Source organism: Podarcis erhardii (genome assembly GCF_964252035.2).
Source record: "Podarcis erhardii genome assembly, chromosome: 5".
NCBI lineage: Eukaryota > Metazoa > Chordata > Lepidosauria > Squamata > Lacertidae > Podarcis > Podarcis erhardii.
The window spans coordinates 92,497,749-92,512,670 of NC_138509.1; the positions used below are offsets into that span (position 1 = coordinate 92,497,749).

Genomic DNA, 14,922 nt, shown 5'->3' on the forward strand with positions numbered 1-14,922 from the left:
GGCATGTTTAGCCTGGAGAAGAGGAGGTTAAGGGGTGATATGATAGCCATGTTCAAATATATAAAAGGATGTCACATAGAGGAGGGAGAAAGGTTGTTTTCTGCTGCTCCAGAGAAGCGGACACGGAGCAATGGTTCCAAACTACAAGAAAGAAGATTCCACCTAAACATTAGGAAGAACTTCCTGACAGTAAGAGCTGTTTGACAGTGGAATTTGCTGCCAAGGAGTGCGGTGGAGTCTCCTTCTTTGGAGGTCTTTAAGCAGAGGCTTGACAACCATGTCAGGAGTGCTCTGATGGTGTTTCCTGCTTGGCAGGGGGTTGGACTCGATGGCCCTTGTGGTCTCTTCCAACTCTATGATTCTATGAAAATATTATTAAGTGCCGCCCTATGTGATTTGTTGTGCACAAGCACAAAGAGAGTGACCTAGATCACACATACTACAAGTTAACTATGAGTTGCCCAACAGGCAATCAAACCAATCATAGTATAGCTTTCCAAAGTTTGTCTTCCAGCCGGTCTGACTTCATGGCCAGGTGACCCAGCAAACCATGGTTAATGAAGGGTGCTGTGTTCACATGCAACATCAGGCCGTGGTTAAAACAAACCAAGGTTTCTACGCCAGAAACAGCCCATGGCTTCAGATCACCAGAGACTAAAGAAACCAGAGTTAAGCTATTGGGCAGGGTTCACACTTAACAATAACCCACAGTTTTAGTAGTATGTGTGAACCAGGCAGATATGAACACCATGCCCAGGTTCTTGAGCTAACAGGGCCGAATGAATCATGAACCTCATTGGGCCACGTGCCTCAGGTGGTGGGTGCAGAAGGGCAGGGGACTGTGCCCTCCATCTGCCAAATGAAAAGCATTTTGCTGGACTATCTTGCTAGAGTGGTGCATGCTCTCGTCATCTCTCACTTGGACTACTGCAATGCACTCTACGTGGGGCTACCTTTGAAGGTGACCCGGAAACGACAACTATTCCAGAACGCGGCAGCTAGACTGGTGACTGGGAGCGGCCGCCAAGACCACATAACACCGGTCTTAAAAGACCTACATTGGCTCCCAGTACGTTTCCGAGCATAATTCAAAGTATTGGTGCTGACCTTTAAAGCCCTAAACGGCCTCGGTCCTGTATACCTGAAGGAGCATCTCCACCCCCATCGTTCTACCCAGACACTGAGGTCCAGCGCCGAGGGCCTTCTGGCGGTTCCCTCCCTGCGAGAAGCCAAGTTACAGGGAACCAGGCAGAGGGCCTTCTCAGTAGTAGTGTCTGCCCTCCCATCAGATGTCAAGGAAATAAACAACTACCTGACTTTTAGAAGACATCTGAAGGCAGCCCTGCTTAGGGAAGTTTTTAATGACCGATGCTTTAATGTATTTTTAATCCCCCCTTCCTGTTTGCCTGCAGGTTTGAAGTTTTTTGGAACATTGTTTTTATTCACTTTCATCTTCAAACCGCTTAACATGTTTGCACTGAGATATATCTTCGTTTGCATTAGAGAATACGACATGCAACAATTACAGCAAAGGCACAGCCATCACGGCAAGTCACCGCTGAAGACCGTGAAACTGTCTAACCCACTTTTAAAGCCATCCTTTGTTGGCGGCTACCAGAATGGTGTGAATTGCATAGTTTTAATATGCGATGTGCGAATAAGATCCTCCATTTTTCGTCTGTGAGCATGCCTGTCTTGCCTGTGACATCTTCAGGCGCTGAATGCAGGTTACAGTTCATACTACCTACGCTTGTAAAACGCAATATGCGTAGGCCCAGATCATGTGGCCAGTGCTGGATTCCATTCATGACTGTGTGACCTAGATCTCTGTGCACCGGATTTTATGCGCATAGGCAGGATTTAAATGTTACACCCTGGATGGTAATCCAGTGACAAAGGAGATGGGTGTACCTGAAGGACAGGGATGCTGTCTTCCAGGCATATGAGTTGTATCTGGCAGAGGTATCCTCCAACGTCACCTGGCTCAATGTCAGTTGAGTGATTTGTCGCAAGAAGAGAGGGACAGGAAGCACTTTGTCCTCACATGCTTCCCCTCCCACCCACTGTAAAATAGTTTCTCAGGAGCAAAGCACAGCTGGGGTGCTCTGCAAGAAAGCCCAACTTACAGCCCCTTCCACAATGTCAATGTTTCCTCCTCTTTTGATAGCTGAGGACCAACCAGTGGAATTAATAAAATCTGGGAGTAGATTAGAGGAAAGGCAGGTGGAGATAAGAAAAAGCATGGCTTACAGTACCTGAATAATATAGACTTCTCTGCCATTGTAACAGATCTCAAATTTCTTGTTATCGCCTTTGACATTTTCAGTAATACCAAACACACCATACGTGAGAAGCATTATTGCTTCTACCAAAGAATCCTGAGAACTGTATTTTTGTTAAGGGTGCTAGGAATTGTAGCTCTCTGAGGGATATACTACAGTTCCCAGGATTCTTAGGGGGAGGCCATAGGATTCAAATGCATAGTGTGTACACACTCATGATGGTATAAATGCAGAAGGTGTCAATAATGTCAACAGCAAGTGTCAGAGCTGTGTCATTCCTAGGAAGCATGCAGCACACAGCTTTAACTCAGCCTGCACCAACTTTGGTGCCCTCCAGACATTTTGGACTACAACTCCCATCAGCCCCACCAGGCAAAACTAGGGGTTGAGATTGATGGAAATTCAGGAGAGATTAAATGAGCTGATCAAGGCAGAGCTGCAGCAAAACAAACCTCCCCAAGGAGCCTGATTAGGTGACGGCAAGGCCAGAACAGTGACTCACACAGAGACACAGTGGGCAGGCACAGCAATGGGTGGATCTGTGAGCTCATAAGGACCTATAAAAATATAATTAATTTATTGTTCATTGCATGAACACAGTTCTCTTGTGACACGCAGTTTGGGAAATATTAAGCCCTTGGAAAAGGGAGGGATGGGGAACACAGGTGTGACGCACACATATCAAACCATTCTCTCTGCAGTGCCCTACCTCTGCAAGCTTCCAGTTGTCCCGTCAGGACCTTTCTAATCTCAGAAACCCAGGTGTTCTTCAGCTCCACGGAAGCAGCCTAGGGGAGAAAAAAAAGGACAGATGTAAATCACAAGTGATCCAGGCAGTCACCTTGAATAGCCTTGAATAGTTCATGTGAATTCATCTGCGCTGCCATATGCCCTCTTTCAGATCATCAGAGTATTCCTCCACCAGGAAATCTGCACCCACAGATATACGATTCCTTCCTTTTCTGTTGATGACACCCGTCCTCAAAAAATTATTTCTGTAGGCAAAAGGTTCAGTGATGAAGCTAATCCCACCCCTCTTTTGGCTTGGAGCAGTGTTTCAATGAGGAAGGAGAATACTGTGTGTTGCTGTTTTTTTAAAAAAGAAAATGCGCTGAATGAAAATCCGGCTGGATGAATATTTGGGCACCTGGGGAATGTTTTTTTTTTTTAAGTCTACCTGAAGCATGGGGTAAATGAGCATGTTCCATCACAGACAGCTAGGAGCAAGGCAACTGGTGTGTGGAGCGGGGAGAATTTGTGAGGGGGAAGCTGGACTGAGCCCTAGGAGACAAGAGTCCACAGCCCTGAAGTTCCCTGAGATATCCTGGGACAGCAACTGTCTCTCAGTCTGGCCTAGCTACCTCGCAGGTTGTTGTGATAATAAGGAGAGCTGTGTTCACCACCTTGAGCTCCTCAGAGGAAAGGTGGGATATAAATGCAATAATAAATAAGTAAATAAATTAAAAGGCGTATGGTGGGGATGGAATGTGCCATTTAACCCTAAGTGAATTAATACTGTCTAGTGAATTTGCAGCTGTGGAGATCTCAGCTAGGAACAGCTCGGCTCACGCTCTTATGGGACATGTCTTATGTCTTGAGGGCTATGTGTGGTTCTCCTTCACTCCCTCTGTCATCTCCACACCTGCTCAACTATCACACCGGTGGAATTAATAATATCTGGGAGTAGATTAGAGGAAAGGCAGGGCTAGATAAGAAAAAGCGTGGCTTACAGTACCTGAATAATATAGACTTCTTCTCTGCCATTGTACCAGATCTCAAATTTCTTGTTATCGCCTTTGACATTTTCAGTAATACCAACCGTGCTCATCTGTTGAAAAGAGAACCTTGAATGTAGAACACAATATTTTGACTCCACAATATAGAATGATATTGCCTTCCCTAACCCTTTTTAGTTCATGTAACAGAGCACATGAAATCAGTACAACATGCATTTGTTGTTGTTGTTGTTAAGATTTATATACTGCCCTTCATCACAAGATCTCAGGGCAGTTCACAAGATAAAAAGACAAGGTAAGAGCGCAAATAGGATAGCTCAGTTGGTAGAGCAGGAGGCTCTTAATCTCAGGGTTATGGGTTGGGCAAAGAGATTCCTGCATTGAAGGGGGCTGGACCAGACAGAACCTTGTGATCCCTTCCAGCTCTACAATTCAATGAATGTTCCAGGCCTGTCGACTCCACGACAACCAAGCCCACTCACACAGAGACCATCTATCATTGCCTCCGTTTATGTATAAACTGTTGTGAGGATGAAATGGGGAGGGAGAGAACCATGTGCACCATCTTGATCTCCTTGGAAGATGAAGGTGGTATATAAATCTAAATCATCTCTATAAATCTAAATCATCATAATACAATAATTTATTATTTATACCCCACCCATCTAGCTGGGTTTTCCTAGCCACTCTGGGCGGCTTCCAACAAAAGATTAAAAATACATTAAAACATCAGTCATTAAAAACTTCCCTAAACAGGGCTGCCTTCAGATGTCTTCTAAATGTCAGATAGTTGTTTATTTCTTTGACATCTGATGGGAGGGAGTTCCACAGGGCGGGAGCCATTACCAAGAAGGCCCTCTGCCTGCTTCCCTGTAACTTGGCTTCTCGCAGTGAGGGAACTGCTAGAAGGCCCTCGGCGCTGGACCTCAGTGTCCGGGTTGAACCATGGGGATCTACAAAAGGTCTGATCACAGGCAAGTGCATGGTGGATCATGCCTCAAATCTTAGCTTAGCAGGTCAGACTGTTTATGAAACTGGATTTTTTTCTCCTGGGGCCAAGAAAATACTTCAAAAGCAGGCAGAGCCTGCTGTGTTACCGAAAGTCTTACACAAGAAGTGACGCTGAAATGCTACAAGCACCAGCGAAAACAAAGCTGAAATTGCTGCTTCGTTTGTTTACAGTGTACAATCCCCCTTCTCCTTCCATGTGAAGGCAGAAGTTGTACAGTTTCCCTCACTCCGATAAAAAAACAAAACAGCAACCCAAAGGCAAGTGTGGAAACGCAATGCTAAAAGCAGTTCTTAAACAAGAAAGATGCAGAATTATCCTCCTTGACTATGTAGAGTTTGCAAAACAAATTTAGCTGTCACCGTTGCTATTGTTTTAACGGACCGTATTACCCGCCCTTCAATCTCAGCTCTTGGGGTGGGTTACAGCAATTAAAACACAACATTAAAAACAGTTTTAAACACTTTATAATCATAAAAGGGTGGGTCCTAAAGATATACAGATACATATATCAGAAGCCAGGGAAAAGAGGTATGGCTTCAGTAGCCCTGGAGCTCAAAGGCTCTAATGACCCTCCCTGGGCCAGTCCTACTGTTTGGCAGAGTAAGAAAGCTGCCTCAGGTGGAAGATGCTGGGCGGCAGAAAGGAACGGCAAGGTGCTGAAGGACAGAGCTGTGTATGCCAGGCAACTTGCCCTGCACACCCACCCACAAGCTGGGTGCCCTATTGCCAGAGACTTTTTTGTGCAGCATTTCTAGACTCACACCCATGATTTAAAGTGCCATGTCTGAGCACTTTTCTTTCGCCCCGGGGCAAAGAAAGTTTCACTGACTCTGGAACGTGTCCAGAGGAGGGCAACCAAAATGGTCAAAGGCCTGGAAACGATGCCTTATGAGGAACGGCTAAGGGAGCTGGGCATGTTTAGCCTGGAGAAGAGGAGGTTAAGGGGTGATATGATAGCCTTGTTCAAATATATAAAAGGATGTCACACAGAGGAGGGAGAAAGGTTGTTTTCTGCTGCTCCAGAGAAGCGGACACGGAGCAATGGTTCCAAACTACAAGAAAGAAGATTCCACCTAAACATTAGGAAGAACTTCCTGACAGTAAGAGCTGTTCGACAGTGGAATTTGCTGCCAAGGAGTGTGGTGGATTCTCCTTCTTTGGAGGTCTTTAAGCAGAGGCTTGACAACCATATGTCAGGAGTGCTCTGATGGTGTTTCCTGCTTGGCAGGGGGTTGGACTCGATGGCCCTTGTGGTCTCTTCCAACTCTATGATTCTATGATTCTATGATTCTATGATTCTATGACTTGGTTGGCATGAATGACACTGCAGTTAATGCAAATTCTGGCACTATCCCTAGAGTTCCGTTTAGTTACACCTTGTGGGATCAGTCTGAGTTCTCGTATAGCCTGCTGATGTGGACAGAATATTTGCAGGGTTCAGCTGACCACAGACCTTGCCAACCGCTGCACATCTTGGCTTGCATAATCTCGAAGGGGGGGCTGGCTAGAGGGATGACTGCTGCATTCTGAGGGGGAATGGTTCCAACTGCTTTGAAGGAGACCGTAGTACATCCCCTCCTGAAGAAGCCCTTTCAGGACCCAAAGGTATTAGGTTGCAAATGCCCCTTTTTAGGATAAGGGGCTCATCAATGACAAACCTAGACAGCATCTTAAAAAGCAGAGACATCACCTTGCCAACAAAGGTCCATATAGTTAAAGCTATGGTTTTCCCAGTAGTGATGTATGGAAGTGAGAGCTGGACCATCAAGAAGGCTGATTGCCAAAGAATTGATGCTTTTGAATTCTGGTGCTGGAGGAGACTCTTGAGAGTCCCATGGACTGCAAGAAGATCAAACCTCTCCATTCTTAAGGAAACCAGCCCTGAGTGCTCACTGGAAGGACAGATCCTGAAGCTGAGGCTCCAATACTTTGGCCACCTCATGAGAAATGAATACTTCCTGGAAAAGACCCTGATGTTGGGAAAAATTGAGGGCACAAGGAGAAGGGGACGACAGAGGACAAGATGGTTGGACAGTGTTCTCGAAGCTACCAGCATGAGTTTGACCAAACTGCGGGAGGCAGTGGAAGACAGGAGTGCCTGGCGTGCTCTGGTCCATGGGGTCACGAAGAGTCGGACATGACTAAACGACAACAAGAAGGATAAGGGATTTGAGAGGGTGGTGTCTGAGCAAATGTAGTTGTGCCTGGATGAAGCTGAGTATCTGGGTCTTTTTCAATCCAGATTCCACCCTGGTTTCAGCAGATAAATTGGTTTGGTCGCCCTGATCAATCACCTTTATAGAGAGAGGGGTGGAGGGGGCACTACCCTCTTGATTCTTACCAATATTTTACTTTCTGCTTGGGTGTGCAAATGAGTTCTCCGCGGGTCAGTGACATCACATATGATGTCATGTTTGGGACAGGTGAGCATACCAGTCAGGCAGGTCAAGTTGGGACCAGGGCCAGAGGATCCCCACCCCTGACCTATCTCAGTTGCAGCTTGGCTTGCTCTCGCTTTGTGGAATCTGATGTAGGACCAGTAGTTTCACTGGCTGCTGCAGGGATCTCTTCCCATTATTTTCTACTGAATTTGTAGATAAAGACAGATCTCGCAGTACCATTACAAGTCTCCAGTACTCTCATCCAAAAAACGTGAGGGTATTTGAAATATACTTGGAGTCGCGTAGTGATTTCATGCTCTTTATTGCAGCTCGTCAGAACAGTGAATGAATTTCCCCCCAAACCACTGGCTTTATATACATTATTTACACAATAGGTCCCGTGTGATTGGCTGATTCTGCTTCCCTCCTGGAGCCTGATTGGGCTGCTCCTGCAGTCCAATCAGTTGTTGCATTCTAGGATCCTACCTGCCTATTGTTCTAGGACCCAAGCTCAGTACATAACAGTATTCCTCCCATCTACAGCTCTCTACAGGCAGCAAGCAGGTAAAAGTTTATTCCAGGCCATTTTGGTAGGCTCAGTGGTAGTGCATCTGTTTCGCAAGCAGAACTTTGCAGGTTCAGTCCTTGCCGTCTCCCCGGAATTAACCCCTGTCTGAAACCCTTAAGAGCTGCTGCTGATCAGTGCCAGCGATGCCATTAGAATGACCAAGGTAGAAGGCAGCTTCCGATATCCCAGTGGTATTCCAGATGTGCGCTTTAAAACAGTTGGTGGCTTGCAGATTTCCACACCGCTTTCAACCACGACAAGCCACTTACCTTTAGAGAATTTTTGAAGCTGTACGAAGGAGACTTCTCGTGGCCATCGGTATTCTCTTCGCGCTTCTTGCAGAACAGCAGGATCTTTGCATAGAGAAAGAGGTGCCTTTGCATTGGCTTGAACCTGGCTAAATCTTTCACTTTGTTGTGACCCTTCTTGTGGTCCGTCCAAACGTTGAAGGAGCTTTGCAGGAGCAGTTTCCCAAGCTCATGCACATCTCCCTAATGAAAGAGGGAAGAATTGTACGAAGGAAGATGCTAACCCATAGGTCAGTTGAATAAATAGCTATACAGTGGTGCCTCGCAAGACGAAATTAATCCATTCCGTGAGGCTCTTCGTATAGCGGTTTTTTCGTCTTGCGAAGCAAGCCCATTGACAGCTTAGTGGATTAGCGCTATTAGCGGATCAGCTGATAAGCGGCTTAGGGCTTAGGGAAAGGGGGGGGGAGGGAAAAAACCCGCAGGAACTTGCAAGACATCTTCGTCTTGCGAAGCAAGCCCATAGGGAAATTCATTTTGCGAAGCGCCTCCAAAACGGAAAACCCTTTCGTCTAGCGGGTTTTCCATCTTGCGAGGCATTCGTCTTGCGGGGCACCACTGTGGTCCATGAAAACATATGCCTTAATACATCTGTTAGCCTCTAAGGTGCCCCATGAGTCTTTGTTGTTTATATTCAAACTCCACACACCCAGCGGGAGAGCATATGCCCATGCTGCCCAGGGCAGGCGTGCTCCCGAGGGGGGGCAGGGGCGGGGCACAGAAGGTGCCCTCCCAGGCATGGGATAGCTGCTCGGATGCACAGAGTGGCGCACACGCTTTGCAGCTGGGGGCAGAAAGAGCCGCCGATGGTGGACATTCGGCGCGTTGCCCACCCACAACTGCCAAATGTCACCCCCCTCAGCGAAGGCACCCAGGGCGGTCTGCCCCCACTGCACCCCCCCTTCCTCCACCCCTGAACACCCCCACCACCAAGAAAAAAGGTTCCACTTTCTAATTATCCCCCGGGTCATAATCCCTCTGACGGAAATCACTTCCTGTTTTGTCAGCCAGCATAAGTGGAATGTTGAGCTGATTTGACACACTGCTGACATCAAAGTACCTGGGGCACTTAGACGACTGCCTACAAACACGGAATTTATACTGCATAGCTTGAAGAACATACTGAGTTAGGTTGGCCTTGTACTGGGTAGAAAGGTTAAAAAGCAAAAGGGCAGCAGCTTTTTAATAATGATGGGGGTCTGCTTTCCAAAGAGGTAAAAGAGCTATCATACAGATGACTTAAAATTAAACGATTGGCTTCATCAAATTGTGCTATTTAAAATGGAAATACCTTAGTATTTTATTATTATTAAAAAGTGCATGGACACAAAAGCTTGTACCCAGAACAAACTTAGTTGATCTCTAAGGACAATTTTTTTTTAATTATTATGTTATTATTTATAAAATTTGTATACTGCCCCTCATCCGAAAATCTCAGGGCAGTTCACAACACTAAAATTCAACATGGAAACACCAAATACATGATAAAAATAAGAGCAACAAACAAATCAATAACCCCCTCCTATAACCCTCTCCCACAAGCACATTTAAAAGGAAGGGGTGGAGGATGTTGAGCAGCTAAAGGCCTGGTTAAAGAGGAACGGTTTGGCAGGTGCCTAAAGGTGTATCATGAAAGCGCCAGCCGAACCTCCCGGAGGAGAGCATTCCACAAATGGGAAGCCCCTGTAGAAAAGGCCCTTTCTCACGTTTGCACCCTCCGGAAGGCAGGCAGGCAAGCATCCTGAAACAATAAAGCCAAGGTCTGGGTGAGACGACAGAAAAGGCATGTTCTGTGTATCCACCCACCTGAACCCCAAAGTTGCTGGAATTCTGAGCATTTAATGAAGCCCTAAGAGGGTGGGAAAGTTTGTACGAGATGAGGTGGCATTCCTGTTCCAAGCTTATTTAGGGTAGGGTAGAGTTGGCCCTCCAGATGTTGTGGCCCTCCGACCAGTGGCGGAGCTTCATGCTCCGGCACAGGGAGGTGGAGAGTAGGCGGGGGCGGGGCTGCTGTGCATCCCGGGGGCGTGGCGTGCCGTCCACAGGGGCGTGGCGGGCATCCACAGGGGCGTGGCATTCCGCCTGGGGGCGTGGCACACTGTCTGCGGGGGCGTGGTGCCCAGTGCACGGGGGAGCCAACCACGATGGAACCCCACCAAGATCATGCTCTCCTCTTCCTCCGCCACTGCCTCCAACTTCCAATCAGCCCCAGGCAGCCTGATCAATGGTCAGGGATGCTACCAGCTGTAGTCTAGCAACATCTGGGGTCTGGAGTCAAAGGTTAGGCAGCTTTGATTTGGGGCCCTAGAGATTTATCTTGTCATGGAGGAAACCAACAAGCTTGCAAAGAACAGTCGGGTTTGAAAGCCGTTGATCTATATGATACTCTACACTGGCTAAAAGACACACCTCATAACCTGTAATTGCTATCTGATGCATGGAGTCATTCGCTGACTTGATGATATCAATCACGGTGGCTAGAGCTTCCTCCAGTTCAGCTGTGCCTTCTGAATTCTTGCTGCATTTCAACATTTCCTGTTTTTGAAATGGATACAAAAGACAGATTGATTATGCCCGAGGAGACCTCTTTAACATTTCCCGTCACAGAAACATCTTTAGGCACAGATTTGTGGCAGAAGGTTGAGTGCATTCAAAGCAACCACTCGCTGAAGTGGAATTTACCTTAGTATAGCCGCTTGTCACGTTTTATTTTCCAGCTTGAATGGCGAGGAAAATCCCGTGTTTCTGCACTGGATCAGAAATCCAGGGGTGCAGATGAGTGCTAAGATTCTCCTTGCCATTTAGCAAGCCGGTACAATCAGGAGGGTATATGCACGCTAAAATAAATGATCACTTGGTCATCTTCTGCCATCTTGACATTATATTCCATGAAAAATTACTGAGGATACAGACCCAACCCTCGTCTGATGAATGGGCACAGCTAGCGCTGCATCTGAAGCCTCAGAAAGGGAGACTTAGTCAGATCCAGCACCACCCTTCTTATAACCTTATGAAATTGCTGCACCCCCTGTAAATTGCGCTAAATTCATCTGTCTGATCAGATCTGCAAAGGACATCATTTTACCAACAGGGGCAAGAGAGCAAACTATAATTTATTATGCCACTTTAAGTTGGTGTTCAGGCCACTCCCTTTTCTGACCCGGGTGCTCACCTGTTTGCGAAAAGTCCGCATTTGCTGGTTGCCAGGTGAGAAGACAAAGACATTCGCGTCTCATCCTCCATCAGCTCAGTAAGTCTATGTTTGCTCACATTCCCCACTGCTCTATGGGATATTATAAGCACCACAATACCCCTAACTAGGAAAAGTATTTGCAATGCATGCTTCGCTACAGAGGCACAAATGGCCTTCGGGGAAATGAAACAAAGAACACCATAACAACCAATATATATTTTTATATCAAACACACTGCTAGCAAATAAGTAGGGACTCTGCTTACCTGGTTAGTGTAGCACAATAGTACTAAAATTATTTTATTCCTGCACAGTAGGGGTTTGGACTAGATTGCCCTCAGGATCCCTTCTAATTCTACGATTCTATTATTCTAACTTAAATACATCTTTCACACTCAGGAGGTGAACTAGAAGGTAGTATGAGTTGAAACAATTTATTTTACTCATTCATTAAATTTGTATACTGCCCTACGCCCGTAGCTCTCGGGGCAGTTCAAAACACAAAGTTTCACAAAACACAAAATACATTAAAAAAAATTAAAACAATTAACAATACTAATGTATACAAACTAATGAAAAATGCACTCCCAAACAAAGAAAGAAAGAAAGAAAAGAGGAAAGCTTCCTCCTCTTTTTCCTTATGGGTAGAAAAGCAGTTTGGGTGCATGTGTCTGGTTCTTCTTTTCCATTTTAAAATAATTTGCTTTGCAGATATACAAAAGCCACCGAACCAAAGATACAAGATTTCAGTTAAAACAAAGATAAAAACGTGTTGTGATAGATCAGGGGTCAGCAACCTAAGGCCCATGGGCCAGAAGCAGCCCACGGAGGTCGTTTGACTGGCCCACGAGCCACCCCTGATCTGAGCTGCCTGCTTGCGCACTGCGCTAAACCAGCACAGTGCGGCGCCAGAAACCACGTCTGCGCAGACGCAGATGCCGAAAAATGCAGGCTCTCTCTCTCACACGATCTAGCCCATGGAGGGATCTCCACGGGACCGATCCGGCCCAGGCAAGATGAACCTTGCTAACCCCTGTGATAGATAAACAGGGAAAAGCTAGTAGTGGGGGATGAATTGGTAGAAGGTTTCCTTATCACTACTGAGCACACTAATCAAATTCACATTCAGTTGTATATTCTAGTGAGCAAACATTAGTTCCCAGACAGATGGCAGAAAAGTTTCAAATGCTTTTGTTGAAAATTTGATTTTTTTCTCCCTCTCTGTATATGTTGAAGAACCAGGAGAAATGGCTAAAGATACCCCAACCCCACTGCCATTCCTGTGCTCAAACAGATAGTCTCCCACAGCAGCAATCCTTTGTTTAAAAAAGATAAAAGTATTTACTCATACTTAATCTAAGCACAACCGCAAGGACTCCTGATTAAGTGTTTTAGCTATGCAATGTTGAATGTTAACTCTGTTCTCTGTCCCCTTTATTATTGTTATAGGGGGTTTTTAAACCACTCCACGAACCAAGAACTTGTACAATGACCACAACTGAACCATATGTTGTAGAGATTACTGCAAATTTGTTATTTTTGTGATAGACAAATGGCACGAGAAGATCTGGTCTATTTATTTGTATCATTTCTCATTCTATGATCCCTGTTTATAAAGCCCAAAAAAGAAGTTTGTTTGTTTGTTTAAAGATAAAAGTATTTGAAGACGATTCACAGCATCCTTAGGTAATCTGTAGCTCGGCCATCAGAGCCCAAGGCTTCACGTTGCTGCAGTTCTGTAGGCAGGAGCAAGCAAGCTTAGTGCCATAGAGAAAAGGAGGAAGAGAATACAGAGGCAGGATGAGGCCATGAACAAGGGTTTAAAGCAGTGGTTCCCAATTAGCTAAGTACTGCAGACCCCCTGATCCACTACCCAGGCCTCTGCTTATTGGCAACTTTTTGGCAAAGTTGTTGAGCTTTCCCCAGACATTCTCAACGATTTTTGACAATTCCAGACATATTTCTGACGAATGAATCATGGTTATGTCCAGGGAATTCCAGGCGTGTGGCAGCCTATCTCACAACAAACATGGCATAGCTGCCCTGGAAGCATTTGCACCCACCCAAGGTCAGCAAGGAGCAGTCTGTTAGAAGGAACAGCACTACCCTTGGACATAGCATTGCTAGAAAGAAAAGTGGTGGTTTTAGCTACTCAGCAAGTGCTTTCAGCTCAGCCTCTAAAGCAGGCATCCCCAACCTGCGGCCCTCCAGATGTTTTGGCCTACAACTCCCATGATCCCTAGCTAACAGGACCAATGGTCAGGGATGATGGGAATTGTGGTCCAAAACATCTGGAGGGCCGAAGGTTGGGGATGCCTGCTCTAAAGCCACGAATCCTTTTTCACACACCCCAAATCCCAGGCCTTTCTACACAATCTACATGCTAACCCTCAGTTGTGGGGTCGCAATGCTTAAGGTCTTCCAAATCTACAGTAAATCCAAATTAAGCAGGGAAATAATACAGAAGAGCATTTTGACGAGGACAACATCATGCACAAAACCTGCGAGCGCGACCAATGCTAAGTCCATCATAAAATCCCACGCGGAACTGCACAGTGTTCTCGGGTACCATTATCTAACACCAGCTTTCCCCTCCCCTTCAAGGTTCAGCAGTCATAGGATTCTGTGGGGCGGCTGCAGAGTAGCTGAAGACAAGATGAAGACATACCTTCAACAGCAGCTGGTACTTGGTAATTCTCTGGACTGGCTTCAAGAGATAAGCATCAAGCGAGAGTTTTTGGTCCAGTTTCCGCTGGCACTCCTGGAAGAGACAAAGCAAAAGGTGGGGATGAAATGATGCCAGGTTGTTGTTGTTGTTTTGCCAATTCGTCGAAAATCCGCCCGGACTCAAAATGGCTGCCTGATACCCGGACGGGTCCGGGAAAACCCAAACGTATGGCAGCCCTAAACACAACGGTCACGACTGAATTACAGTTTGATGGCTTTTATAAGTGAGAAGCTTGTTGTTTTTATGAGGTAAACATCCTTTCCGGTTCACAAACACAGATGTCCTTTGGTAGCTTTCAAAATGAGGTTTCATGCAGCTTGCAATAATACAATTCAAATTATGTCCCTGTGTCTTTGAAGCATAATTAGGAACTAGATTTACATTAGCCAACGTTAGAATCTTGTAAATATATCTTAGGACAATCATTCCCTTTTAGCAACAGTGTCCAAATGCCTATTTCGCAGGCTGTAAGGACTATGTTTGTCTGTCACAAGACTGATACTTAGAGTGTCTCATGGTTAACAGCAAGAATGGCTTATTCCAAAGTTCCTCATCATTTATCCCAGATTAGTTAAGATCTCTGATTCATTTACGCTGTTTTTCATGATTCCAGCAGAACCCATTGAGAGAATATAATAATAATAATTTATTATTTATACCCAGCCCATCTGGCTGGGTTTCCCTAGCCACTCTGGGCGGATTCCAACAAAAGATT

At 45.8% G+C, this 14,922-nt stretch overlaps 1 protein-coding gene across 6 annotated transcripts in view; it reads right to left on the reverse strand.

The window, feature by feature from the left end:
• MCF2L2 (MCF.2 cell line derived transforming sequence-like 2) overlaps window positions 1–14,922 on the reverse strand; it is a 233,300-nt gene that overhangs the window by 48,336 nt on the left and 170,042 nt on the right. For all 6 annotated transcript variants that reach the window (XM_081862125.1, XM_081862129.1, XM_081862126.1 and 3 more), the window contains 5 exons: window positions 14,148–14,240; window positions 10,697–10,822; window positions 8,249–8,470; window positions 4,018–4,110; window positions 2,992–3,070 (listed from right to left, as the gene is read on the reverse strand). In XM_081862125.1, the coding sequence (XP_081718251.1) occupies window positions 2,992–3,070; window positions 4,018–4,110; window positions 8,249–8,470; window positions 10,697–10,822; window positions 14,148–14,240 (613 nt within the window). The remainder of the gene's footprint in view (window positions 1–2,991; window positions 3,071–4,017; window positions 4,111–8,248; window positions 8,471–10,696; window positions 10,823–14,147; window positions 14,241–14,922) is intronic.